Source organism: Genypterus blacodes, unplaced genomic scaffold (genome assembly GCF_046128005.1).
Source record: "Genypterus blacodes isolate CSIRO-AG114 ecotype Tasmania unplaced genomic scaffold, CSIRO-AGI_Gbla_v1 ptg000152l_1, whole genome shotgun sequence".
Lineage (NCBI taxonomy): Eukaryota > Metazoa > Chordata > Actinopteri > Ophidiiformes > Ophidiidae > Genypterus > Genypterus blacodes.
In genome coordinates, this window is record NW_027466954.1 from 970,183 (window position 1) to 995,126 (window position 24,944).

A 24,944-nucleotide genomic window follows, 5' to 3' on the forward strand; every position below is an offset into this window, starting at 1 on the left:
CATCACACCAGCACAGCTTTATAAAAGTTTATTTGCAATATAATACATTCTATAAGATCATATAAAATCTCTTTGTTCGTACAAAACACTGATTTCATAAATAACATAAGTTAATTAATTATTCTAATGTTAATGGCTTTGTCATGCTACTTTGGCTGAAGAGAGGCTTTTATTGTCTCACTTCCTGTTTGCTGGTACTTGGACTTACAAAAGGTTTTCTAAGGTATGGAGAGTTTTTTTATTAGAGGTTGTAAATTGGCCAGAACCATCGTCGAAACCCCTGCTCGCCCTGTCAGTCAAGATTCAGGGCACAGACGAGGCCACGTACTGGCTGCTATTGTTTCCAGGCTCGCTTCTGATTGGTCCTTGCTCATTGGATGCACCTGACCAGAAGTCTGGGTTGTCCTGGTACCATTTCACTAGAGAACGGAGACACACAAACACAGGTAAGCACCAATGATGATAATGCCTAATGACTAAATGTTGTATTGTTTCTGCACCTGTGTGTCTGATGCCCTCGGCCCAGGACACCTCAGCTCTCCACCCCAGCTGCTGCAGCTTCTCACTGCTGATGGGGTAACGCAGGTCAACTCGCGGCCTACAAAGCAGCAGTCAAAGGTCACGAGAACTTGTACGTAGGTCTGAGTCACGTTCTAACAAACAAACACAGACACACTGCAACTCACCTGTCCGGCACAAACTCCAGCCAATCATTCAGCTCAGAGTCAGGAATGTTCTTTACCTGGAACACACACACACCATAGCAGTATTAGAATGTATTTCTGAGTAGATGTGAGCGGCCTGTACAGATCACACCCCACCCACCATCTTGATCAGTTCCCCGGCCAGCTGCATGATGGGAATCTCACAGCTTGTTCCCACGTTGTAGACTTCTCCTACGGTCCCTCGCTCCAGGACCTTCAGGAAGGCGTCCACCGCGTCATCCACATACAGGAAGTGACGGGATTTAGGCAGCGTTCCCTGGATGGTGCTGTGTCAGATAGACATCGGGGTTTAAATTCGACTCCACTTTGGTTGTTAACTAAAAGGTTGTGGGTAAAGGATTCTGGTTTTACTCCACTTACCATTTTTTGTTGTTTTGCAAGAGGGTTAGGAATCTTGGAATGACCTGAAAAGATGAAGAAGACATTAACTCTTTGGGCCCACATATCACCTGGTGACCAGATAAAGGCTTGAAGCAGAGAGGAGACACGGACCTTCTCTGTGTGCTGCCTGGGCCCGTAGATGTTGTTGCTCCGGGTAATGATGACGGGAAACTGACCAGAACACGGCAGCATTACAGTGGGTCAGAGAAGGAAGACTGATGAGATTGGTGAATCACTTTGGAAGACAAAACTTACCCAATGTTGAGGAATAGTCCTATAGGGGTGTGTGTGTGTACCTACCTTGTATTCGTCCCAGTAGGATCTCACCAGATACTCTGCAGCTGCCTTGGTTGCAGCATACGGGTTGGAAGGCGTGAGTGGACTGGACTCATCAAACACCTGTAGAGACGAGAGACCCAGGAGACGTTACCCTTCTGTCTGCGTCCTCCCACGTCTCACTGCGTCCGTCAAGCCAACAGAGTCCCTCACCTCGTGCAGACTGGCTCCGTACACCTCGTCTGTGCTGGCGTAGATGAAGCGCTGAGGTCGGCGCTGGGCGCGGTGGGCGGCCCCCAGTAAGACCCGGGTGCCTTCGATGTTTACCCACTGGAAAGCAGACAGCGTTACGAAGGATGACTCTGGATAGAACGTAGACGGGAGACGTCAGAACTCTATCAGACCTGCACAGGTTTAATGCTGGATTGAACGTCTGCTTCTCACCAACATGAGTTTTAGCTGCCAGGTGAAAGACGACGTCGATGTTCTCCGTGCTGAAGATGTGACCGAGCAGCCGAGGGTTACACACATCTCCCTGTAACACACACACACACACATAGTTTGTCCATATTCCAAATCTTCATGTTTTAAATGAATGTAATTTCTAAAGTCATCGTTCTTTTAATCAACCTCATCAACACACCCTGATAAAGGTGTAGTTGGCTTTGTCTTCAACGCTCTCCAGACTCCTGGGGCTGCAACAATAATCCAGCTGAGGAGAGCAGACACAGTGAGAAACGTGGGACACACACACCTGATCAAAATGTCCCTAGTTTTATGGGCAGATTGATGTACAAAACATTCAGTTCATCATTAGTTTAGCTAGAACCAGAGGCATGATATGTGGATCACACACACATACACACACACAGAATAAAGACTTACATTATCAAGGTTAATAATCCTCCAATCAGGGTGTCTGTTGACAAGCGAACACACCAGATGAGAGCCGCTGGAGAGAGAGAGAGAGAGAATCTTCAATTTCTGTTTTGTTTTTGTGCGATTTGATTGATTGTACTTTTCCCACGGTCCCTTAGTGCGAAAGGTCCAATAAGTTACCAACTTCACCGCACGTCGCCTTCCTTGACAGACACGTAGCACCGAAACAGAGTTTAAAAGCTGTGTGTAACGTGTAGTCACATTACGTGTACTTTGTGTGTGTGTGTGTGTACAGGAACTCACATGAATCCAGATCCTCCTGTCACCAGAACTGTCCTGCTGAAGTCCATCCTCCGCTCATCCCAACACCAGACCAGCTGATGTCAGTAAACGTTAAAGTGTCTTAAAAGAGTAGAAACGACATAATGAATGGTTTGATTCCTCTAATTCAGTTGAATTTGATCTTTTAAATTGGTAACGCGGAACCCTGCTGTCTTCTTTCAAACATAGGAGCATTGTGACGGGTAATGCGTCAAATACGACAGTCGCTGTTCGTTTTACGGCATTGTTGACACGTAGAGCGGGGCTGGGCCTCAGGTAGGGGAACGCCTATTTTTTCTGTGATTGGTTGTGTTGTGTGACGATTTACTAAATTCTTACTCTGATAGGTTGAATTCTAAATCAATCATCCAGTCAACAGTGCTAATTTGGCCAAACCTAAGAATCAGGTACCAAACAATAACAGGGATGTTTCCGGTTTTATTTTTCAGAATAAGGCCTTTGGAACGCGTTTTGAAAACTACAGGAAATATACACAAGTTAGTACATCATTTCATAAATTTAACCTCTGGTATATAAACCCAATCCATATAATTTGATGGATGAATTAATTAAATAAGAACTGATATATTCAGCAGACACAATCATAGGGTGTTGATATGTGAGGTATGAGCTATTACACAATTCAATCCTACTTAAGCTTGTGAACATTTTACACGTTTTGATTGTTCTATCTACTTTGTTATTTTTTAGCGCAATGTACAATATCTTTGTATAATCCACAGTGACACGATTAAAATTTACATTAAGGCAAAAAACACAGCACATCCGGTATAACCCCGGCTAACACGAGCTAACTTTACGCCGCCGCCGTACTTCTGGCTTCGTGGCTCATTCAATCGATTAGCTGGCGTTTATTTATCGATACGTGAGAGAAACATGTCGTACTTGTTCGTCTCGCTTGTAGCCGCGGTGCTCTTCAGTCCGGAGACCTTTGGAAAAACTGTGACGGGACTTTTGAAGAGCGAAGCGGCGCGGGAGCAGAGCGGCCAGTTCATCACTGCGTTCATGTACCAAGGTAACGCTGCTAACGTGTCGCTCTGGACTCTGGAGCATCATGTCGGGTCGGGTCGGTTCGGTTCGGTTCGATGGCTCTGCTCCTCCAATACTTTGTGTACCAGTACATATACACGTCACTTACTCGTGGTGTGAGTGATTAGTCGGTGCTCAAGGGCACTTCAGATGTTGCTGGAATTGAACCTAAAACCTTTTAGTCATAGTCCAGTCTTTCCTACCTACCGGTCCACACTGCAGCCCCCAGTACATCTCTCTGTTTACATCTCTCGCCCCATACACACATCCACTGTGGAAGGTCAGAGGTCAGCTAGTAAGCCTCACTGCCTTGCTCAAGAGCCCTCCAGTGGGGCGGGACAGTCTCAGTAGGTGATTGGTTACCAAGCAGAGGCTGGAGAGAAGGAAGACGTGTTGCATCATGTTTGTTTGAATGTATAAACAGCATATAATAAATAAATGTGTGTGTGTGTGTGTGTGTGTGTGTGTGTGACCATGTGACCGACCCTTCCCGTCTCCCTGTAGGTGATAACGGTCTGCTGGTGTGCCGGCTGGATAACGCCGGTCTCGCTGCAGAGAAGGAGGCCAGGTTGCTGCTGTACCAGGACCTGGACCAGGACCTGGACAAGCTGGACTGTCCTCAGAGACTCGCCCGAGCCCAGCTGAGGAGTAAGAACCGGCCTCACACCAACACACACACACACACACACCTGATCTCACATTGACTAAAAGTATTCCTCCATCTTCTCCTCGACCTCCTCCTCCTCCTCCTCCAGTTTCCCTCAGTCAGGAGGAGCAGAACCGGTCGCTCCCTCATCAGGGCGTCCCTACAGCCTGGCAGCTCTTCTATGCTGACAGATACACATGTCAGGTATGAAGAGCTGACACTAATGTTAGTATGAAATCACTTATAATACTCATAACTACTTCCTGTGTGTGTGTGTGTCTGCGTGTGTGTGTGTGCAGGACGACGCAGTGGTTCCTGCTCATGCTGATCTGTCGTTCACTGTGCTGCTGTTTAACTCGGACTCAGCAGGAAACCCTCTGGATCACTTCAGTGCAGAGGAGACGGGTCAGAACTCCACCCGGTCCTCCATCACAAACACTTTGATCCCTCACACTCTGTCTATGTTGATGATGGATCTAAACGTCTCTTATTCTGTGATCTCAGGCCTCCACAGCTTCTACTTCCTGCTGCTGCTGGCGTACTTCATCGCCTCGTGTATCTACATCCAGCCTCTGTCCCAGGCCCTGAGGAAAGGGGGGCCCATGCACACGGTCCTGCGCGTGCTCACCGTTGCGCTGGCACTGCAGGGCTGCTCCGCCCTCTGCAACTACATCCACCTGGCCAGGTGACTGCACCCGAGCCACATGTTGGATCACACATAGATTACACACAGAGGAGTCGCCTCTTTTGTCGGTCGTGACGTAATGGAAGAGAAAGAGCCGCGTTCATATGAGCGTCTCTTAATATGAGGTGGAAACGATCAGAACGGTTCAACATCAGGTCTGTGAGCGGGAACAGAACCAACGAGGCCGTATTCCGTATATTTACTCTTCCTCTCCTTGTGCTCTGCAGATATTCCCGGGATGGCGTTGGTTTTCCTTGGATGGGCAGCCTGGCCGAGCGTACGTCCTCCTCCTCTGTCCTCCGTGTCTTTAATCGTTTGTGTGCCTTTGAGCAGGAGGAGACTAACCCTTCTTGTCTCCCCGCCCCGGTGCAGTCTGGGACATGGTGTCGCAGGTGTCCATGCTGTACATGTTGCTGAGCCTGTGTGTGGGCTGGACTCTGAGCCGGGGCAGGAAGCCTCAGTCCAGGCCTCTGCAGTGGGAACGCTCTCCCGCCTCCACCGCCTTCGCTGTGGGCGGAGTTGTGACGCAGGTGGGCATCGACGTGTCTCCACAGACTCCAGAGACTCCTGACCCACAGACGCTGACAGGCAGGTGTGTGTGTGTGTGTGTGTTACAGGGCGCCTTGCTGCTGTGGGAGCAGTTCTCTGAATCTGAGAGCGACCATCACAGCTTCCACGGGCAGCACAGCATGGCCGCCCTCCTGCTGGTGGCTCTCAGGGTGGGCCTGGCTCTGCTGCTGGCCTCCGTCCTCTACCAGATCATCTCCACGGAACGGAGCACGCTGAAGAGGGACTTCTACCTCTGCTTTGCCAAGGTCAGCTGCAGCACACACACACACACACACACACACACACACACACACACACACACACACACACACACACACACACACACACACACACACACACACACACACACAGCAGCCGGTGGCCTTGTTCTAATGAGTCACGTTCTTCCTCGTTGTCTCTGCAGGGATGCTTCCTGTGGTTCCTCTGTCATCCGGCCCTCATCCTCCTATCGGCTGTCTTCGACGGGCACCAGAGAGAGAAGGTCCCAGCACAACACGCTAACAAACACACAACACTTGTGTACCTGATCAGCTGGGGTTTGCAGGTCTCTGTCGTTGTTTCCTCATCACCTTCTATCTTCTCAAACTGCAGGTGGTGACCATCGGTGTGATCCTCTGCCAGGACATCTCTATGGTGATCCTCTACCAGCTCTTCCTGTCTCGTTCTCTCTACTGGGAGGTCTCCTCTCTATCCTCAGTCTCTCTGCCGCTCACCATGTCCAGGTCCAACCACAGGGGGCACTACTGAGCCTCCATCGGGACTCCCAGGCTTCCCGCCGTGTCAGGGGAGGGAGACATCAGCAGCACAGTGAAGACAGCGGCTCTGTGAGGGTCACAGCATGACATGGGAACATTATTTACTGCAACACCCTACCTCTGATTACATGACAGTTTTGGCCGGAGCCTCTTATTGTAGTTAAGTCCCGTAACAAGACCCAGTTCTGTTCCCGCAACTTTAAATCGGCAACATCAGAAGTTGGTGGCTCTGATGTCAAGAATGAAAAGGGAAGAAAGAAACAGGCAGACAGCAGCATGAAGATGTGTGGACGTCACGGATCCACCATAGTTCAGGAAATGTCTCAGGACCTGTGTGTCATTGTTGTGTCCGTGGCTCTGATGTTGGAGGCTACCACACAGACATCATGTATGACATCATCACAGCAGAAAGTGGAAGGTTTGGAATGGAATCTTGGAATTTTGATGTGAGCCCCTCTGGAGGACAAGAACCTCAGGGTGGGACTGTGACCCTCACTGGCTGTGCAGTAGAGCCACGCTCGAGCTTATAGGGTTAACTTTAAGGCTGGACTTTGTGTGATTCATGATCGTATTGTTTATGTTCCATTCACCCGAGTTCAAACACGAAACACACGACTAAGCTTGAACCCTGGAGTGTACTCATGTAGGTGTGAGGACGCTGCACCTGCTCCTCTCTCACCACGGAAACATTCAGAGCAGGAATCCAGAACAGGGAAGTGGAACGTTTACCGCTCATATTTGATGTATTTTCACTTTCCGAGTCAAATTTAATCAACCACCATGAACCGTCTCACATCGTCTGAAACGTCACTCAGAAAGACGACATGCGCACTTTATTTCAATTACACTAAATGTCCCGTGGTAACGACCTTTGTACCATGGTTACAACCTTTATCCCATGGTTACAACCTTTATCCCATGGTTATGACCTTTATCCCATGGTTATGACCTTTATCCCATGGTAACAACCTCATTCTATTTAGACATTAACAACATACCTTCACACTCCACACAATGAAGTGTATTCCACTTGTAGAGATCCAAAACGACACTGGATCCGTTAAACGTCCTCCACGTCGTTCCACAGTGACGGATTAGATGTTACATATTCCACATTTTTAAGGAAATATTTCTCTGATTGTTGACATGTATAGATTTAGTTTTTGTCTCTCTGGTTTCTTTACTCGTCTGAAAGTAGTCAGAGTACTAGAGTTACTGGGTTAGGGAATATTGACATGATAGATTAGAGTGAGGTCCTGATATGCTGCCCGAGTTCTTGCAGGTGAGCTGTAACACAAATGTTCTCCACTGTAGAGAAACATCTGTCATTAAAACGACAATGAGAGAATTTAGCAAAGCCAAGTTTATGCATTTGAGCCTCACATGTGACACAAGTGGATATGTTCTGTCTATTTTTGATGAAAGTGTGCAGCAGTCTAAGCAATCAGAACAAGGTGTTTAGAAGGTTTTGCAATGTCAATGTACCTCTGCCTCCTTTTCTGAGTGACAGGGGGGTGGAGTCACTTTCTCCATCATGTTGCCCACAACGTTGAGCAGCTGGTCTCAGTTTTCACAAGTGCCTAAGGCAAAGACAACCACAGCCAATTAGACATAAACTAACATTTGTTTCCATTCTTTGCTGGTCAGACGCTCCTGCTCTTGCTCCTTTTGATCCTTTCCTGTGTTTATAGCGAACATTACACCTTCACATGGAGGCAGTGATCTCAATCTGTGTCAGTCATTGTTTTTGGAAAAAATATGTAATTTATTCATTATTATAGTTCAGGCTGTCTGTCAGAACAGGATAACAGGAAACACTTCCTCTCCCGACCGACTCCATATGAAACACTCATCAGGATTCACTCTAGACCCTGATTTCTTTCTGTATTGGATTTGTGACATCCGTGCTATCAGTGCTAACCAGTGATCCGTTTCGTTAGTAGCAGTTGTCATGGCAACAATGTTGCTTTGCACAAGACTTAAGTAACAATCAGATCATCAAAAGAAGTCGGAAGCCACAGACGGCAAAGGTTATGTAGAAATGACACAATGATGTGATGGCTAGGTGACATCAGTGTTGATAGTTTGATGAGCTCGTAGGTACAGTTTTCACAGGATGACATCGTTTGTTGAACAATGTCATGCCAGCCTCTGAAGGCATCGTGGGCTGAAGCTACTGTAGCTACTTTTGTTTTTGTTTCTGTTAAATAAATAATAACAGCATGTAGCATCAAATGTCTGATTTCTTTACCTCCATAATGTCAGAGCAGTAATGACAACATGGTAGTTAACACAACAAAAATCCAATTTACTTCAATATTTATTCCCAAAAAGTCTTTAAATTAATGCAGTTTTTCTATAAATCATGTATTAGTTTTGAGGGCTGTATTAATTGATTGATTGATTGATTGATTGATTGATTGACCGTCTGATTGATGGGTTGAAGACCAGGCCATGAATTTAATGGGACCAAAAAAAGGAAAAACACATCTATTAGTTTGATATTAAACATGTGTGACTGATGTTATGATTCCGTTCTAATCTGTGTTATTCTTCACCCATGCAGTCTGTGCAGATGTAAAAGATAAAACGGTACAACATAAATACGTCACGAACAGGATTCGAACCTGTGCGGGGAAACCCCATTGGATTTCGAGTCCAACGCCTTAACCTCTCGGCCACCGTGACCACATGCCAACCTACCCGTCAACCTTTGGTTACAAAGTTGGAGAAACACTGATAAACTGTTATGATTTTTCACCAAGTTTCAGCAGGTTGGTTGTATTTTTATATGAAACGTTTCATCTCTACGCGCAGACGCCGTGATTTAATAGGAGGCGGACAGTAAACACACACACACACACACACACTCATAGTTTCTGCTCCCGCGGGTTAGTTTGGGTCTCATGGTGGATTTGGTACCGTGAGAGAATCAGCGGGTCCACTTTATGCTCGTAACCACCAACACACACACACGCGCGCGCGCGCATATGCACGGGCGAAAGACGTATAAACTTTTTTCTTTTTTTCTGCTCTTTCTCTTTCTCCAATTTGACTACCTGCTGTCCAGCCTCGTGCATTGTTTCATCTAAGCCAAATGCATTCTGGGAAATGTGGTATATTAGCGCAGTTACAAAAAGTAGCGTGGAAAAACTTTATACTTCATACTTAACGTTTGATCCGATTCACAGCTAATTCTACGTTCTTTACAATCAATAATTGTGACGTCATTTTTTCCTCAGAGTGTTCACTGGATTAATTGTGCTGTTTTCTACTGTACGCTTAAGAATTGGACCCAAAAGTAACTTGTTTATAGGTTTGCTCATATAACAACATCTGTGGCATTAACCTGTTCTCACTGCATTATTTTGAATTGAAAAATTGGAAAAGAAAACATAATTAAACCATTTATCTTACTTCCCTTGACCCTGTTTGTGTCCAGTAATGTCGCAGCACTTCTATACAACGTTCAGTCAAGCGCTCCACTGTCGCGATAACGCTGCATTCATGGCCACAAGGAATAATCGGCAATTTTACTATTTTTAAACTGATTTAAAGAACACCTTTGACACGCTGTCCATCTCATCTCAGTTGATACGAATCATCCTCAATGCCCAGAACCGGATTAGGATTTCCTAAATTGAATAAATTCCGAATACAATTACAATATGAAATAAGAATTAGAGCTTAAAGGGTGCATTCAGCTCCGTGATGAAGTTAATCTGCGTACTGGATTTTTGTCTCATTCTGTAAAACATTAAATCAAACGAGAAATCAATGTCTGTGAGTGTGTGACTTTGACATATGAGGTCAAGAGTTCCGCCTGACTCCGTGCATTCTCCCACTGTACATGAATGTAACATATGAAGCGTGCGTTTGGATTGGTGGGACGTCACAAGCCCCGCCTTCCTCTGAGAGACATTAGTAGTCTGTTGGCTAACTTTAGTACCTGAGAGACTCAAAACTCAACCAACAGCCACGATGGTGAACTGGAAGGTAAATCTGCAGGAAATCTGCTAAAATGTTTATGCATGAATTCACTTCCGTAATGATCAGCTGTATATCTAGATATCCGTCGCTTTCTACCAGGCTGCTTGGTCTCGTCTCTGCCTTTAGCTAAATGCTAATGTTGTTACAACCGATGAAGTTGGTTTATAATCAGATCTGTGAATGTTCTGTCAGTCACAGCTGTCAGTGTTTATGACGCATCTGTAAGAATAGAGTTTATGTTGTTCTAAGTCTTTGGACTGATAACTTAAAATGTCATTTTGACTTGAATGAATCTGTGTAGTAACCTGATCCCACTGAATTGAGAATAAGCCTGAACTCTTCAGCTGCTCTCCTGTTGACCAGGATGCACAGAAACACACGTGTGTACAAATCTACTGCACACGGATCTGTGCAGCTGCTTCTCTCCCTCACCCCTCCTCCCCTCTGGGACCAAATTAACTCCCACCTTTGGGGGAAACAGCTGAGGCCTCTGGCTGACAGGAGGGAGGCAGGGAAATGTCTTCTCCAGGCTCCCACACTCTTCCAGAAGATTCTCTGCCTTTCTAGTCATCAGGAGCAGATAGTGAGTTTTCCCGATTCCCTTATTTGGAGAAATGGAATTTGTCTCCTTGTCAACAGAAACACTTCTCCTGACCCGCAGGCCTCAGTTTGAACCTCCAGGGCTGAGGGATCTCAAGAAAGCTCAATTGGGCAGAAATACTCTGAGTTCCGCAAGAAAACCAGATTCAATCATTGTTCAGAATTAAAACATTCAAAATCCAGTGTTAGATAATGAAACATGCAGTGCATTTACACACACACAAACACACACACACAAACACTATCCCAGTCTTCTCTTTACTCTGATCTGTTCTTGTTTGAAATCAGAAAAGAGCAAAATCTCCCTCAATGATCACCTTTCTCTATATCTTTCTTTCTTTCTTTCTTCTGCCCCCCCTCCTGTCCACCCGGCAGGCACTGGACAATGTCCCTGTCCTCCTGTACATCTTGGCCCTGAAGACGCTGCTGCTCTGCTTGGCGTTTGCCGGGGTGAAGATCTACCAGGGTAAGAAAGTGGAGGAAGCCCTGAAGAAGGAGCAGGCCGAGAAGAGGCGGCTGGCCCAGCGGACCCAGGACCTCCTGGACAACCTGGACAACCTGGACAACCTGGACAAGAAGAACGACTGAGCACACAGCTGTCAGGTAGTGATGCCTTCAGGGACTTTGAGCCCATCATAAATCTTTGATTGATTGATCTATAGTGGTTATTGATGTGTTTTTTTCCCCACTGGTTTCTCTCCAGGGAAAACAAATGGCACAACGGGCCGCTTAGTCTGAATCTGAGCCTAACTGGACTTGGGAGCTTCAGGAGGACTTTTCTGCACAGAGATCCAAAGACTGTGTTCTGTTTTACTAAAGTGTGTTTATAAGACATGTTGGCTTCAGGTGGAGATGCTAGAGAGGTTTCTCTCCAAACATCAGGATCCTTCAGTCTGTACCTCAGCTGCTGGGTCGGGTTCTGATTCTGATCTGGAGGACGGTTTGAGAGATACTGATGTATGAATGAACTTCTCTCTCTGAAGCTCCAACATTTCACAGACATTACTGCCATGTTACAGCTGCCACACCATCACGTATATGAATGATGGTGCTGGTCCTGACGTCATCATCACTGTAACATCTGAGTGTCACTGTACGTGTGTGTGTGTGTGTGTGTGTGTGTGTGTGTGTGTGTGTGTGTGTGTGTGTGTGTGTGTGTGTGTGTGTGTGTGTGTGTGTGTGTGTGTGTGTGTGTGTGTGTGTGTGTGTGCGCGCGCGCGCGTTTGTTTTCTGGACTGTATATGACTGTTTTGTATCATTCAGGAGGTTTCAGGTGTGTTTGGTGTGTTATGGGCTCATAAACCGACCTGACTGAGCTCAGGTGCAGGATGGAACCTGTATGATTTGAAGGACATGATGGAGGACGGTGACATCATCCTAACAAAGAGATCTTCACATGAGAAGTGTGATGAAAATGACTGAAAACCCTGAAGAATCTGAAGTATTTTAAACTTTTAAATAATATATTTACTTACACACACACACTTATGTAAATAAACACTTTCCTTGACTTCTGATGCTCTTGGATTCTGTTTCTTTTATTGTGTAACATCGTCTCCTGCAGGTTTTCTCTTTTCTATCTCATTCAGTTTTTCTTCTCCTTTTTCTGTTTTTTTCTTCTCCTTCTTTTTCTTCACCTTGTTTTTCTCGTTTTTCTATTCTCTCATTCTTTTCTTCACCTCCTTTTTCTAGTTTTTCTATTCTTTGGTTCTTTTTCCTTCACCTCCTTTTTCTCATTTCTCTATCTCTAATTTTTTCTTCTTTCTCGTTGTTGTCGTTCTTTTTCTTCACCTCTTTTCTTGTTTTTCTATTTTATTTCACCTTTTTTTTGTTTTTCTATTCTGTTCTTTATTTTCACGTCTTTTTTCTAACTTTGTTCTTTTATTCTTTCTTGACCAAGAGAAGAACAAACAATAAAAGCAGCGGTGTGTGTTTATTTACGCGCTGCGCGATTGGCCAACGCTCCAATCTTGACTATTTGGTCCATGGTTACACTGTCATTTTGGGAAATTTGACCAAAAATTAAATCCTAGTGCCACAGAGATGTTGTGTGTGAATTTCTGGCTTTTTGTGTGTTTCCTAGGCTAAGATATGGCCCGTCCCAAAAATGTCAAATGTGACAAGGGTCCCCTCTTACCTTTTTCCAAAATTCCCCCAAAATTTTAATTTTCTTGAAACCCATGCCAATGGATCCTTGTGCCCCCAGAGGCTGTGTGCGGAATTTTAGCTCTCTAGCTTCTTCCTTGTCCAAGATATGGGCATTTAAAGGAATTGGAATTTGATCAAAATTGCCCCAAACCGCCAATGAATCCTAGTGCCATGGGGATGTTGTGTATGAATTTCTGGCTTTTTGTGTTTCCTAGGCCAAGATATGGCCCGTCCAAAAAATGTCAAATTTGATAAGGGTACCCCCTTACCTTTTTCCAATTTTTTTCCAAATTTTAAATTTTCTTCAAACTCATGCCAATGGATCCAGCTGTAAGGTGTGTTTGACCTTCTACCACTAGGAGGCAGAAAAGCACCAACATTTGTCTTCAATGCAGTGAGTATACAGTAGGTGATTAGTATTGGAAACAGGAGCAAACTCTCCATCACTGTAATGACGTTTACCTTAGCTACTTGAATACTTTAGTGCTCATACAGGTGAACTTTTACTTGATTATAAATCAGAATCTGCATCTCTATGTGACATTAAACTGTTACATTCTCACTTTAGCTCTTTCTCTTTTCTGTTGTGGTGGAATCAGGTGTTCCATTTCCTGTGATTTTGGTTGCAAGAGGAAGCGTGTGGCAATTAACGTGTGTTTTACTTCTCGTTTCGAAATCTGCAACTTCCCCTACTCAAGATTCACTGAGTCCACATCCAGAATCAGGTTCCCCTCCAACCTTCACCTGGTCTGAACCCAGCAGCAGGTCATTCTGAGGAGAGAAATAGGTTGAATTTGTTTTGTCAAAGTGCATGATTGATCTCATTAACTAGTTACACGTTGATAAGGGTTGTTTGAGGTTGTTATCCGTGTTATCTGAGCGCATAGGCGTGTGCACGAGCAGCTAACGGGACGTAAAGTTTCCTTCTCAAGAAATCTGTGCGTTCACTTCCTTGTCTGAGGAGATGAAGTGAGTCACCCGTTCACCTGCTGTGCTTTATCTCCTCCTTCATCGCTTCCTGCTTGCTGCTGCGTTATCAGCTCCCTCCTCTCTCTCTCTCAGACACACACTGACACACTGACACACACTTCCAGAAGCTCTCCACCATGGGAAACTTTGTGGCCAATGAGGGAATATCTATTTTTGTTATTGTGAGTATATTTCATTTAAACTCTGGATAAACTATTTTTCTTTATAGCTACTGTGTTTATTTATTTGAAATGTTTTAGATATTTCCTTTTTTATCAAATTGAACTTGTAGTAACAAAAGTAATTTGAAAAGACTAAATGCAAAAGTATAAACTTATTATTATTACTTATATTGTACTTATACGTACATACTTAACTTAGATTTTTATGACATGACAGTAAGTTTTTTATTAGATGAACTGTGTTGACGCTTTGAAGTGTGTGTGTGTGTGTGTGTGTGTGTGTGTGTGTGTGTGTGTGTTGCAGCTGGTTTGGCTGGGGATCAATGCATTCCTGTTTGTCCATTTCTACATGAGATTCCTGGTTGAAAAGTGGTTTTACACCAGAGTTCTTCTCGGGGTGAGTGAGCGTCACACACAAACTCCATCAGACAAATGATGAAGGAAAATCACATCAATCACCATTTCTACAATTTCTTTTCGTGTTTTGGTCTGCAGCAGCATCAGTGCTCATGATTGTCGCATTCTTTTGTAGCACAGTGTTGAGGGTTAACACACACACACACGTGCACACACACGTGCACACACACGTGCACACACACACACACACACACACACACACACACACAGTAAAAGCTCTGGGGAAAAGCACCAAAGTAGCCCTAATATAGAAAGAACAGTATCACTTCCTCAAACGTTTCACTGCAGTAAACCAGCTCATCTTTGATGCCATCCCATAAAACATCATCTATACAGTGAAATTAAAATCCTCCATGGAATGCATAATGTTGAACATTGAACTCTTCAATCACAGAGACAAAAGTCTAAAGTTTAAACCAGATGAACAGTCACAGCATTGTTCTTCCACTTCATGCTGGAACTGAAATTAAAAAAATTCAATCAGAGAAAACTTTGTACATAATGACTCATTGATGAATCCACATTCATTTGTGAATCTGTAGATAGCCCAATGTGGCCACACCCACACTGATCACAGCCTAACTCTGGCCACACGTACTCATATTAGCAAGGAATCGAATTTGCTCTGTGGTCACAGCTGCTTCATCACACGCAGCTGTAAGGAGAAATGAAACTAAGATGTTTCGTCTCAGAGTAATAACGTCTGCAATCACCCGGGCAACCAGGATATTTACCACAATAAAAGACTTCACAAATGAGAAGGCTCAATTTTCAGAGGGAAAGTTAGCACATTGTGTTGTCCAGACCAATAACATCTCGTGGTCAGAGACTCAATCAAGCATAGACAGAGAATCACAGGTCACAAAAGGTCAAGAGGGTTCAGGTTCAAGCTGATGTTGAGTTGAATTTAGGATGTTGATGTTGAGGTCATGGTTGAGATTCCGGGGTCAGGCTTGGGTTTGAGGTGGTGAGGGTTTGGGTTCAGATTAGTGCTCAGTGAATACATCCACCTGCCACAGACGGCATTCACTCATTATGCCAACATGCTGGTTGGAAGGATCTCACATTACACAACAAAGTGACATGACGGGATGCAGATCTTTGCTGTGTAGAGACTAAATGGTTTTGAGCCTGAAGGTTCACCAAGTTTGGCTCACACACACCCAGAAAGAACAAGCTGAAAATGATGCTAAACTAATAACATGAACTTATCCTCACTGTGTTACTTTGGATTGGAGTAATCAGATTACTATTTCCTTTCCCCCCCTCAGCATGCTCTGCCTTGGGCCAGAGCTCCTGCTGCCTGCCTCAACTTTAACTGTATGCTGATCCTGCTGCCCGTCTGCAGGAACCTGCTGTCCTTATTCAGAGGCACCATCCAGGTACACACTTCACAGCTTTACTCACAATAACTACAGTATGAGTGCTACAGACTGAGACAAGTGTCCTGAGGCTGAGATGCTCATTACGCGCCAAAAACTAAACAGGAGGAGGAACGAAACCTTCAGACAACTTTACTCTTCTTTACATCAAAAGCTGTTATTGAAAATCCTGAAAAGTGCGCGTCAGGGTCCTGCCTCCACCTGGACCCTCTGTGTCATTAGTGACATTTTTAGTTTGTTATAGTTTCAGCTTCAGTCTTTGTTAACAGTGGCCATGATCAGACATGTCACTCTCCTTTGCTTTAAGAAGAATGATAACATTAGGAATGTGAGCATTTTAAACAAAGGGCTATTTATGGATTTTGTCTTTAGTAAAGTTTGTTTCCATTCATTTTTATCAATATGTAGCAAATGATCTTGGTCTTGGTTTGTTTCAGTACTGCAGCCGCTCGGCCGCTCGACAGTTGGACCGAAACATCACTTTCCACAAACTGGTGGCTTACATGATCGCCTTCCACACAGGTCGGTTTGGTTTGTTAGCTTTTCTGATCAAAATAATAGATGCTCAGTACTACTGAGCACACACACATCCAGATCTGTCACATACAAAGTAATGGGTTGTTTTTTTACAGTGCAGCTTTTTAGATGCTAAATCAAAGACGTGCTAAAGTTATACCATGTAAATGACTTTGGTTATGAAATATGAATTCCTTCAAACCCTTTCTGAAATCGTACCTATGCTTTCTCTCACATCCTAGCCGTCCATATTGTGGCCCACCTGTTTAACTTTGAGTATTTCATGGACGCTCAGCTGGACCGCAACAGCAGCTTGCTGCCCTTCGTCCTGTCTGAAATCGGTACCGCGACCAATGCCTCCTTCCTGAACCCCATCAGGACCAACGAGACTGTGAGTCCCATTCATGTCTGTCTACTGTGTTCTGTTAAGATGAAGAAATATTAAGTGAGGATGGAGCGAGTCATGTTCTGTCACTTATTGTTTACATTTAGCAGCTGTAACATAATATTCTCTGATTAAATCCAAGGAAATGTCAGATGTCACACTTCTGCAAACATCTGTCCTCCTCCACATTGGTGCAGTGATCCATCTCCTCAAGTCTTATATGACATTTGGCAAAAGAGGAAGTTAGTCAATATATGTGACCTATTGCAGGATTGTGTTGTTAAAATGGAAAAGATGACGCAAGAGCTTGAAACGCCCCTCCCCCCCCCCACCCCCCCCCCCCCCCCCCCCCCCCCCGTCACCCTGACTGCACCCTCGACAGCTCTGAAGTAACAGAACAAACTAGAACCGATCACAGGAAGTCACCTCGTTTACAAAGGACCCCAGGGTGCTGCTGTCCACATGGAGACACAGACCTCTCTTCAAACATCACTGCCATGCATTAAGACATTTGTTGGGACGTTCATTCAAACTTCAAAAAATGTGTCAGAAAAAATGAAAAGGAGGGAGATGAGACCTGTAAGGGTTTGAAAGCTGAGTTGATTTGTTCTCCTAAATGCAGAATCCAACCATCGTCATGTTCACCACCATTGCTGGACTGACGGGCGTGGCCATCACACTGGCCCTCATCCTCATCATCACTTCATCCATGGAGGTCATCCGAAGGTCATACTTTGAGGTCTTCTGGTACACCCACCATCTCTTTGTGATCTTCTTCATCGGACTCGTCTTCCACGGTTTTGGGTAAGACAGACCAATGCCACTTCCTTTCTTTAAGATTGAGACTTTTGATTTATCGACTGAAGATTTTTAAAGAATTCTTTAAAGTTCTAGCCTACATTTTGTGCTGATGCCTGTAGGCGGATCGTGCGAGGACAGACGGACCCCAGTCTGAACAGCAACCCGCCAGAGCGTTGTGCCGAGCAGTTTGAGAACTGGGGCCAAAGTGGCAACAACTGTGCTGTGCCAAAGTTTGCTGGAAACGCCCCGATGGTGAGCTGGGAAGATTCTTAACATTTAATTATTCATAGTTATAGAACCGACTTTTTCCTCCCCATGCTTTGTACTTTCTTCTCCCATTCTGCAGACATGGAAGTGGGTTGTGGGCCCCATGATCCTGTATGTGTGTGAGAGGCTGGTCCGCCTCTATCGGTCCCATCAGAAAGTCGTCATCACAAAGGTGTGTGTAGCCACGTTACTGGATTCAGCTGCCTTAAGCAAGATAAGGAACAACAACCACAGCAGATCTGGTCCCACCCTCATAGTGTCCTCTGTCCTCAGGTGGTGATGCACCCGTCCAAGACTCTGGAGTTGCAGATGAAGAAGAAGGGCTTCCACATGGAAGTGGGACAGTACGTCTTCATCCAGTGTCCGTCCGTCTCCAGGCTGGAATGGCACCCCTTCACCCTGACCTCCGCCCCAGAGGAGGACTACTTCAGTGTCCACATTCGAATCGTTGGGGACTGGACTCAGGGGGTGTACGAGGCCTGTGGAGGAGACAAAACTGAGACCCAAGAGGCCTGGAAACTACCAAAGTATGAGAGTGTGCAGTAAATGTGGATATCTAGTGGTGAGGACAGCTCACTAACAGCTCCTCTCTGTGTCTCCCCCCCCCCCCCCCCCCCCCCCCCCCCCTCTCTGAGCAGGATGGCCATAGACGGCCCATTTGGCACAGCCAGTGAGGACGTGTTCCGTTACGAGGTCGTCATGTTGGTGGGAGCAGGAATCGGGGTGACTCCCTTCGCCTCCATCCTCAAGTCTGTGTGGTACAAATACAACCAGAGCAACAAAGAAGTCTTCACCAAAAAGGTGAGGAACACCAGAACATGCTGGGATTCAGCTCCGGGTGTCAGCAGCTGCATCCTGAAGGTTTGGTACAGCAGCAGGTTAATGAAATGACTGTTTGATCCAGATCTACTTCTACTGGCTGTGCCCGGAGACGCAGGCCTTTGAGTGGTTTGCAGACCTGTTGCAGTGCCTGGAGGGTCAGATGGCAGAGAAAGGCCTGATCGACTTCCTCAGCTACAACATCTACCTCACCCGCTGGAAGGAGACAGAGGTACAACACGAGGAAGTCACATGACGCCTACAATGACTTTATTATGTTTTACTGTCGTTTATTGTTTTATCACGTCCCGTCAGGCGCGTCACTTCTGGGTTCAACATGAAGCAGAGAACGATCCCATCACTGGGCTCAAACAGAAAACCCTGTATGGAAAACCCAACTGGGACAAGGAGTTCACCACCATCGGGTCTAAACACCCCGGGTGAGAATCTGGAACACAAACAGATCAAACACAAACACACTGATACTATAACGATCACTTCCACTGACAGTTTGCTAAATGATGAAATGGTGTTCTTCTTCGTCTACACAGAACTAAAGTGGGTGTGTTCCTGTGCGGGCCAGCCAGACTGGGCAAAGACCTGGAGAAACAGTCTTTGTCCCACTCAGAGAGCGGAGTCAAGTTCATCTTCAACACAGAGAACTTCTAAAAAACACCTTCCTACACTGCCGGACCACACTAGAACCACAACGAACCAGAACACCGAACCAGAACCTCAACAACAAACAACACTGCAAAACACATAGATCCTTTCCCAGGAGGCAGAGGAGGTTTTGGCTCCTGAGGTCATTGGGTCAGACCACGCAGAATCACTATTAACACATGAATTAACTCATTTAGTGATAACAGAATGAACATTTGTAAAAAAAATTAAAAAAAATAAAAAAATCTTAACACTTAATGTTTTCAGCAGTAAGTTGAAGTGTGAGTGAAGCGATTTGCTTGAAGTCATAAATGCAAACACTCAAGCATTTATACACACGTCAGTCTGCTCTAACAAATGCGAAAATGCTGAAGTATGTTTGCTGTTAGGTCATTTCTTATTCCAGTTACTTCCAGTATCGGGGACTTTCATAACAGTAAACATTTTGCTGTTTAATTTAATTTAAAATAACTTGAGTAACTCCAGCTGTCAAATAAATGAAGTAAAAAAAGTTCCATATTTCCCTCTGAAATGTAGAGAATCTACAGACTGCACCTTGAAGCTGTTTGGTTTCAGTGTGACGGTCGGCTACTCGTCACGTTCCTTTCACATTGTGAAAAGATGCCATTGTTGCTCAAAAGTGGGGAAATCACCTCGCGGTGTTCCCAGTAGTGCCTCGTTCTCCTTTTGCGTTTCATCAACGATGCTTTCAAAAGGTTTCTTCCTATTTTTCCGTGGCACCACTCAACATTTCTCAACTCAACAAACAAGATGTTACTTTGAAAGGGCTACTGATGAGACTTTAGTATTATTAGTTAATATTTCTTGTGACTGAAAATGAAGATCAAAAGTTTTCGGATTTCACAATTTTGATTGTACTCTTATTGTTGTAATGTGCAATGCTACGCAGAGGAAGGATGATGAAGAGAAGAAACAGGAGTAAACATCTGTAAAGAGGGATGAAGAGTTCTGCAGGTGTTACACATGTGAAATAGTTTGACTGTATTTTTTATTTCTGTGTTTTGGGCGTTTCAATGCTTATTAAAGCTCTGCCACTGTTTTAGTGTATTTTCACTTTTTGAGTATTTTCTGAACTTTAAAGTCTTCTTCCTTTCATCATAAAAGCTCAAACTAATAGTTTATCTGTCAGCACGGCTGCTTTTGGAGAAAACCTGTAACATTTTGCATTTAATGTGGAATAAAACCTTTGTCACACAGAAACCTGATTTCTGAAGTGTGAGCTCCAGTTTACTGAGAGACTTTGAGCCTCTGAGATGTTTTTCCTTCTTCTTAAGTAAACTGAAGTCTTTTTATGAGCTCAGTTTACTTAGTGAGTTACATGAAGTGCTTAGTCATGACAGATTAGCTGTTTTAAATAAGAATGCTAATGTTTTAGATGTAATCATTCAGACAGTTTGGATTTCTAAGCACAAAAACACGTCAAAATCTTGTGCATAGAAGATTAAATAGGAATTATGAAGTTAATCCTGAGGTTTCCCTGTAAACTGCTGATATTCTGACTTTGCTTGAGCTGAATCTTTCTCTCTAAACCTTCGAGCCTTTCAGTAACTCCATGATCAGAAGGAAACCTGAGAAGTACAAAGTCAGTAAGAGTAAGACACTTTCACACCAGGTCTCTATGCAGCTTATATTTATTCAATACTTATCCTGTATCAGATTTCCTTAGGTACATTTCTTAAATAAGGATTAAATGAAATCATACATATTCACTAAGCAATACATGTGGCGTTACAAACAAATGACTTAAAGCTGCTGTTTATGGATAAAAGTTTATTTTCTGCCGTGCTGCCGGATGAACTCAGTCTGTGTATCTGTGATGTCATCCCCATGCAGATGAATGCCAAATGATAAACACACAAATATGATGATGTCACATGTTTCTGCCAGAAAAAGTGACGAAACAAAATCCAGCCGTTTTCATCCTTGTGCAGCTTTTTCCTTGGCCTCCCTGAGAGGTCAAAGTTCAAGCTGCTGTGAAAACACAAGCAGCTCATTATTGATTGGCGACTGTGGCAATTGGTCGCCACCTGCTGGATGAGGCTGCAAGCTGCAACCCCCGATCCCAATCACTGCAGGTGGAACGTGTGTGTCCTATGCGATGGCCACAGCGAACACGCTGACCACACAGTACATGGTCCGGTTCTCCCATCTGACTGTGCAGCTTCCTGTGAGGAGACAAAAAACAAACAAAGATGGAATCACAAGATAAAAAAACACAAGACAGAAAAGAGGACGAAACAACAAAAGAAGAGGGGGGGGGGGGGGGGGGGGGGGGGGGCTGTGCTTACCATCCATGTTCGTGTCCCAGTAGCAGGAGTTTGCTGTGTGGAGTCCTGCGCCGCTCTTCTGCATCACAGCACACGTCACTGCACAAACACAGACAAAGACACACTTTCATTTTCTGCACTAATTTGGCCTCTAGACTGTCACCTGCTGAGTCATGGAGTGAAGAATGGAGACCATCACTGGACTACAGAGGCACATTTGGTCAGAAGAGCAACACACACACACACACACACACACGCACACACCTATGTACTTGAAGGGTTTCCCAAGTTTGATCATCTGTGTGAGGGAGTGCTCCACAATGGCCGCCGTCCATTTGTTCACCTGACTTTGGTTGTAATCCTCTCCACCAATCGCCTTCTCTATACACTGAGAGACACATACACACACACACACACACACGCACGCACACACACACACACACACACACACACACACACACACACACACACACACCAGTCATGTGGATGTCACTGGTTTCTTTACCACCAGAGGCTTAAATGAATAAAAACCAACAACAAAACGAAACAATAAACTACTTCTTTGCCTTTTTATGTTTTATTTTTGACTTTATACATTAATATACAATCTGCTTTCTTCGTACTATAAACTTTATACTTTTGTTACCTCTTTGACGAGGTTATCCGCCTCCTCTGTGTTGAATGAGCCCTGGAAAATACGACATAATAACAGTTTGACTCACAGAAACATATTAGTGTTACAGGAATTTCTCTCACAATTAAATATCAAGTAAATGAAGTTACATGAGACGTAAACAACGTTTAAACATAGAAACAGAGCATCACAGCGTATATATGACGTCACACCTCTAACAAGCATAATAACGTTAACTCCATCTCACTATTAAGCACTTTGTAATCAATCAATCTGACTGAATAAACGTGTCTGGTTACATATTTGATGTTACTACAGTGAATTGTTGAGCTAACATGGGTGCGGCTAGCTACGTTAGCAGCGCTCGGGAGTCGAACCTCATTTCCGTTTTGAAATTCCTCCATTCCTGCCGCCTGCCGACGCTCCTAATGTGGGAAAAGTCTTTAACGTTTTAATAACAATTAGGAAATACAGGAATGTTGTCAGGAAACGGCCGGGACGAAGTGATGCGTGAAGAAAAACAGAGAGATGACGCTGTGTGCACTGACTCCCGGTGGTCTGTATCAACTGGAGACCGTTGTAACTGGTGATGCAGGTGTCCAATCCAATGCCTGTTTTGTATTTATTTAAATGGTATTTTATAGCAGAGGCGAATTTACGCAAACCTGCTAGCTTGGCGGTGTAACCGTTCTCTGATATTCTCTAACCCGACGTCTCTTTATTTCACAAGTTCAAAGTAGTTTTGTTTACATTTTAAATCAAAGAGAGTCGTTCAGGCTTCGACGGGGCTGTTTAATGGGTCTCTTGCTGCATCGCTTTCTAGGCGGAAGTCACCGGATATTATGGTCACTAGTTAAACCATAACATGTGCCAGGCGACAACAACCAACGACTGCGCAAAGAGAGTAAAGCAAAAGAGAACGCGATTCATATACACTTCCACCTGCTGGAGTAAAGATGTAACTATACCATCTTTCTTGCACTTCATTCCTTAAATGCTAAATGTTATGTACAACAACAAAAACACCGTAATCCCTTTCCTGTAGAGTTTGTTTCTTGGTTGGAATTATGTGGTTTTCCTTGTATGACAACACAATAACAAAGGCGTCACCTTCTACTTCTTCTCTGTGTAAACAAACAGAAAAGTCTCAACACACTGGCAGATTTTCACTTGTTTGAAATAATCTGACTTTCAGGACTCAATAACAGGTTAAAGGAAGAAAGAAAATAGAGTGAATCGTCTCTAAACAGAGTGTCAGAGTTTCTTCATCTCCTGTTTTTACAGAGTGCAGAGTGACGCCTGTCAGGCTTTGGGGGGCCTCGAATTCTTGTGGGCCCCAAGCAGCCGTATAAGTAGCCTGTTTATACAAATGAGCCTCAGCCAGGGGGGCTGTCGGGGCGCTCACCTGACTCCAGGCGTCAGACAAACCTATGTGGACTTTGCTGAAGGCGGGGCTTCTGTCGACACCTTCTGCTCCGAGCGAACGCTGAGCCGGCGATGAGGGAAGCGTGGACGGGCGAGCTCAACAGCCGTGACGGTCTGCTCCTCTGGCAGCCTTTACGTAACTCCTCGCAGGGAGGGATTCCACAATGAGAACCAGAACCAGGCCCTGCACCCGTCTATTAAACCCTCAGCCATCTTGCAGCATGCGCACGTGAATGCAGGCTTTACAGGCGTGTTACCTTTGATGGAGCCCTTGGGCAGGACAATTATATTTTAAAGATCTTTTTTGAACTAATTCTCAGACCTATAAAAGCGTGTGTGTTTGTGTGTAATTACAGCGGTGCAGCTCCTCCCCCAGCTCCAGGCTACAGGGATCGTCTTGCACAAGAAGCGTTGGACGCCTTTGTGCCCTAAACCTGGAGTCTGGAGGGTCCATAATGTCAGTGTATCCTCCAGCTGAGATGTTTACTGGCTTCATTGAACCACATGTCGTCAGATCTACATGTTCACAAGCCCGAGCTGTCCACAGGGGGAAGAAGAAAAAACTCAACATCACTTTTATAAACGATAATTACAACCACACACACACACACACACACACACACACATACACACACACACACACACACACACTAACACACACAGGCCGCAACCAAATGTTTTGGAAAAGAGTGAAACCTACACAGAGATGGTGATTCTTCCACAAGCGTACCTCCCTGCGGATGTCCAATCATAATTGTGAGTATAAATCCTGCCAAGGCGTAAGATTAAGATCGTCCTTCTGGGAATTTGTCTTTCCCATCTCCTCCCATCCTAAAAAAACCTTCTGCACTGCAAAAACTCCAACACAGAAAAATGAGAAAGTCCTTCATCACTTTAGCGTAGCAAATTCTCTATGTTGTTTTTGATTGCAGAGATAAAAAAGGAAACATTTTGAAAATCAAAACCATGCAGGAAATTCCATGCAGTGTTTTTGGTCTGTGCAACGATCAATGCGAAAAAAATGGGTGAAACATTTCCGCGGAGGCTTCAACAGATCACAAATATACAAGAATACACATGAAATGTTGCGTAATTGGAGACCGTGGATGGAAGGTGGATTTCATTCTGATTATAGTGCTTAGATGTTCGAAAAAAGGATTTATTGCCTCA

At 44.6% G+C, this 24,944-nt stretch overlaps 5 protein-coding genes and 1 non-coding gene across 9 annotated transcripts; 3 read left to right on the forward strand and 3 right to left on the reverse strand.

Moving 5' to 3' along the window:
• Positions 1-13: 13 nt before the first annotated feature.
• On the reverse strand, positions 14-4,208 carry tgds (TDP-glucose 4,6-dehydratase). 2 transcript variants are annotated; one of them, XM_076165828.1, is made up of 14 exons: positions 4,118-4,208; positions 3,840-4,005; positions 2,565-2,663; positions 2,268-2,334; positions 2,026-2,094; positions 1,827-1,917; positions 1,596-1,744; positions 1,407-1,505; positions 1,218-1,277; positions 1,086-1,129; positions 826-991; positions 687-742; positions 501-598; positions 14-419 (listed from the first exon to the last, which is right to left on the reverse strand). In XM_076165828.1, exons 3-14 carry the CDS (start codon positions 2,609-2,611, stop codon positions 304-306), a joined length of 1,062 nt encoding a protein of 353 aa, XP_076021943.1. In that variant the 5' UTR covers positions 2,612-2,663; positions 3,840-4,005; positions 4,118-4,208; the 3' UTR covers positions 14-303. The 2 variants fall into 2 exon arrangements, with proteins under 2 accessions (XP_076021943.1, XP_076021942.1); XM_076165827.1 differs by lacking the exons at positions 3,840-4,005; positions 4,118-4,208 and having other exon boundaries at positions 2,565-2,842.
• gpr180 (G protein-coupled receptor 180) lies at positions 3,435-8,581 on the forward strand. 3 transcript variants are annotated; one of them, XM_076165826.1, is made up of 10 exons: positions 3,435-3,618; positions 4,137-4,280; positions 4,388-4,482; positions 4,578-4,683; positions 4,783-4,963; positions 5,191-5,240; positions 5,336-5,493; positions 5,581-5,778; positions 5,937-6,014; positions 6,125-8,581. In XM_076165826.1, the coding sequence occupies exons 1-10, from the start codon at positions 3,480-3,482 to the stop codon at positions 6,278-6,280; spliced, it is 1,305 nt and encodes a 434-aa protein (XP_076021941.1). In that variant the 5' UTR covers positions 3,435-3,479; the 3' UTR covers positions 6,281-8,581. The 3 variants fall into 3 exon arrangements, with proteins under 3 accessions (XP_076021941.1, XP_076021939.1, XP_076021940.1); XM_076165824.1 differs by having other exon boundaries at positions 5,336-5,778; XM_076165825.1 differs by having other exon boundaries at positions 5,336-5,778; positions 5,937-6,131.
• Positions 8,582-8,894: 313 nt separating this feature from the next.
• On the reverse strand, positions 8,895-8,976 carry trnas-cga (transfer RNA serine (anticodon CGA)). Its single transcript has one exon. It is a non-coding gene; the product is annotated as a tRNA-Ser (tRNA).
• A 1,213-nt stretch (positions 8,977-10,189) lies between these two features.
• Positions 10,190-12,398, forward strand: smim11 (small integral membrane protein 11). The gene is made up of 3 exons (XM_076165801.1): positions 10,190-10,284; positions 11,254-11,481; positions 11,582-12,398. Exons 1-2 carry the CDS (start codon positions 10,270-10,272, stop codon positions 11,464-11,466), a joined length of 228 nt encoding a protein of 75 aa, XP_076021916.1. The 5' UTR covers positions 10,190-10,269; the 3' UTR covers positions 11,467-11,481; positions 11,582-12,398.
• Positions 12,399-13,749: 1,351 nt separating this feature from the next.
• On the forward strand, positions 13,750-20,501 carry cybb (cytochrome b-245, beta polypeptide (chronic granulomatous disease)). The gene is made up of 14 exons (XM_076165866.1): positions 13,750-13,995; positions 14,089-14,177; positions 14,482-14,574; positions 15,866-15,976; positions 16,414-16,498; positions 16,735-16,883; positions 17,500-17,681; positions 17,798-17,930; positions 18,025-18,117; positions 18,219-18,472; positions 18,584-18,746; positions 18,850-18,996; positions 19,080-19,204; positions 19,316-20,501. The coding sequence occupies exons 2-14, from the start codon at positions 14,133-14,135 to the stop codon at positions 19,431-19,433; spliced, it is 1,698 nt and encodes a 565-aa protein (XP_076021981.1). The 5' UTR covers positions 13,750-13,995; positions 14,089-14,132; the 3' UTR covers positions 19,434-20,501.
• On the reverse strand, positions 20,170-22,916 carry dynlt3 (dynein light chain Tctex-type 3). The gene is made up of 5 exons (XM_076165867.1): positions 22,727-22,916; positions 22,362-22,403; positions 21,980-22,103; positions 21,737-21,814; positions 20,170-21,613 (listed from the first exon to the last, which is right to left on the reverse strand). Exons 1-5 carry the CDS (start codon positions 22,751-22,753, stop codon positions 21,540-21,542), a joined length of 345 nt encoding a protein of 114 aa, XP_076021982.1. The 5' UTR covers positions 22,754-22,916; the 3' UTR covers positions 20,170-21,539.
• Positions 22,917-24,944: the final 2,028 nt, after the last annotated feature.

Bases quoted from the DNA above. Each gene is read 5' to 3' on its own strand.
- cybb (XM_076165866.1), top strand. From the start codon at position 14,133: ATGGGAAACTTTGTGGCCAATGAGGGAATATCTATTTTTGTTATT. The intron at 14,575-15,865 runs GTGAGTGAGCGT...TCCCCCCCTCAG, and splicing joins ACACCAGAGTTCTTCTCGGG to CATGCTCTGCCTTGGGCCAG. The intron at 18,473-18,583 runs GTATGAGAGTGT...CTCTCTGAGCAG, and splicing joins GAGGCCTGGAAACTACCAAA to GATGGCCATAGACGGCCCAT.
- dynlt3 (XM_076165867.1), bottom strand. From the start codon at position 22,753: ATGGAGGAATTTCAAAACGGAAATGAG. The intron at 22,404-22,726 runs GTTCGACTCCCG...CGTATTTTCCAG, and splicing joins AATTTCAAAACGGAAATGAG to GGCTCATTCAACACAGAGGA. The intron at 21,614-21,736 runs GTAAGCACAGCC...GTCTCCTCACAG, and splicing joins CTGGGACACGAACATGGATG to GAAGCTGCACAGTCAGATGG.
- gpr180 (XM_076165824.1), top strand. From the start codon at position 3,480: ATGTCGTACTTGTTCGTCTCGCTTGTAGCCGCGGTGCTCTTCAGTCCG. The intron at 3,619-4,136 runs GTAACGCTGCTA...GTCTCCCTGTAG, and splicing joins CACTGCGTTCATGTACCAAG to GTGATAACGGTCTGCTGGTG. The intron at 4,281-4,387 runs GTAAGAACCGGC...CTCCTCCTCCAG, and splicing joins CGCCCGAGCCCAGCTGAGGA to TTTCCCTCAGTCAGGAGGAG.
- tgds (XM_076165828.1), bottom strand. From the start codon at position 2,611: ATGGACTTCAGCAGGACAGTTCTGGTGACAGGAGGATCTGGATTCAT. The intron at 2,335-2,564 runs GTGAGTTCCTGT...CTCTCTCTCCAG, and splicing joins ACAGGAGGATCTGGATTCAT to CGGCTCTCATCTGGTGTGTT. The intron at 599-686 runs GTGAGTTGCAGT...GCTGCTTTGTAG, and splicing joins CTGGAGTTTGTGCCGGACAG to GCCGCGAGTTGACCTGCGTT.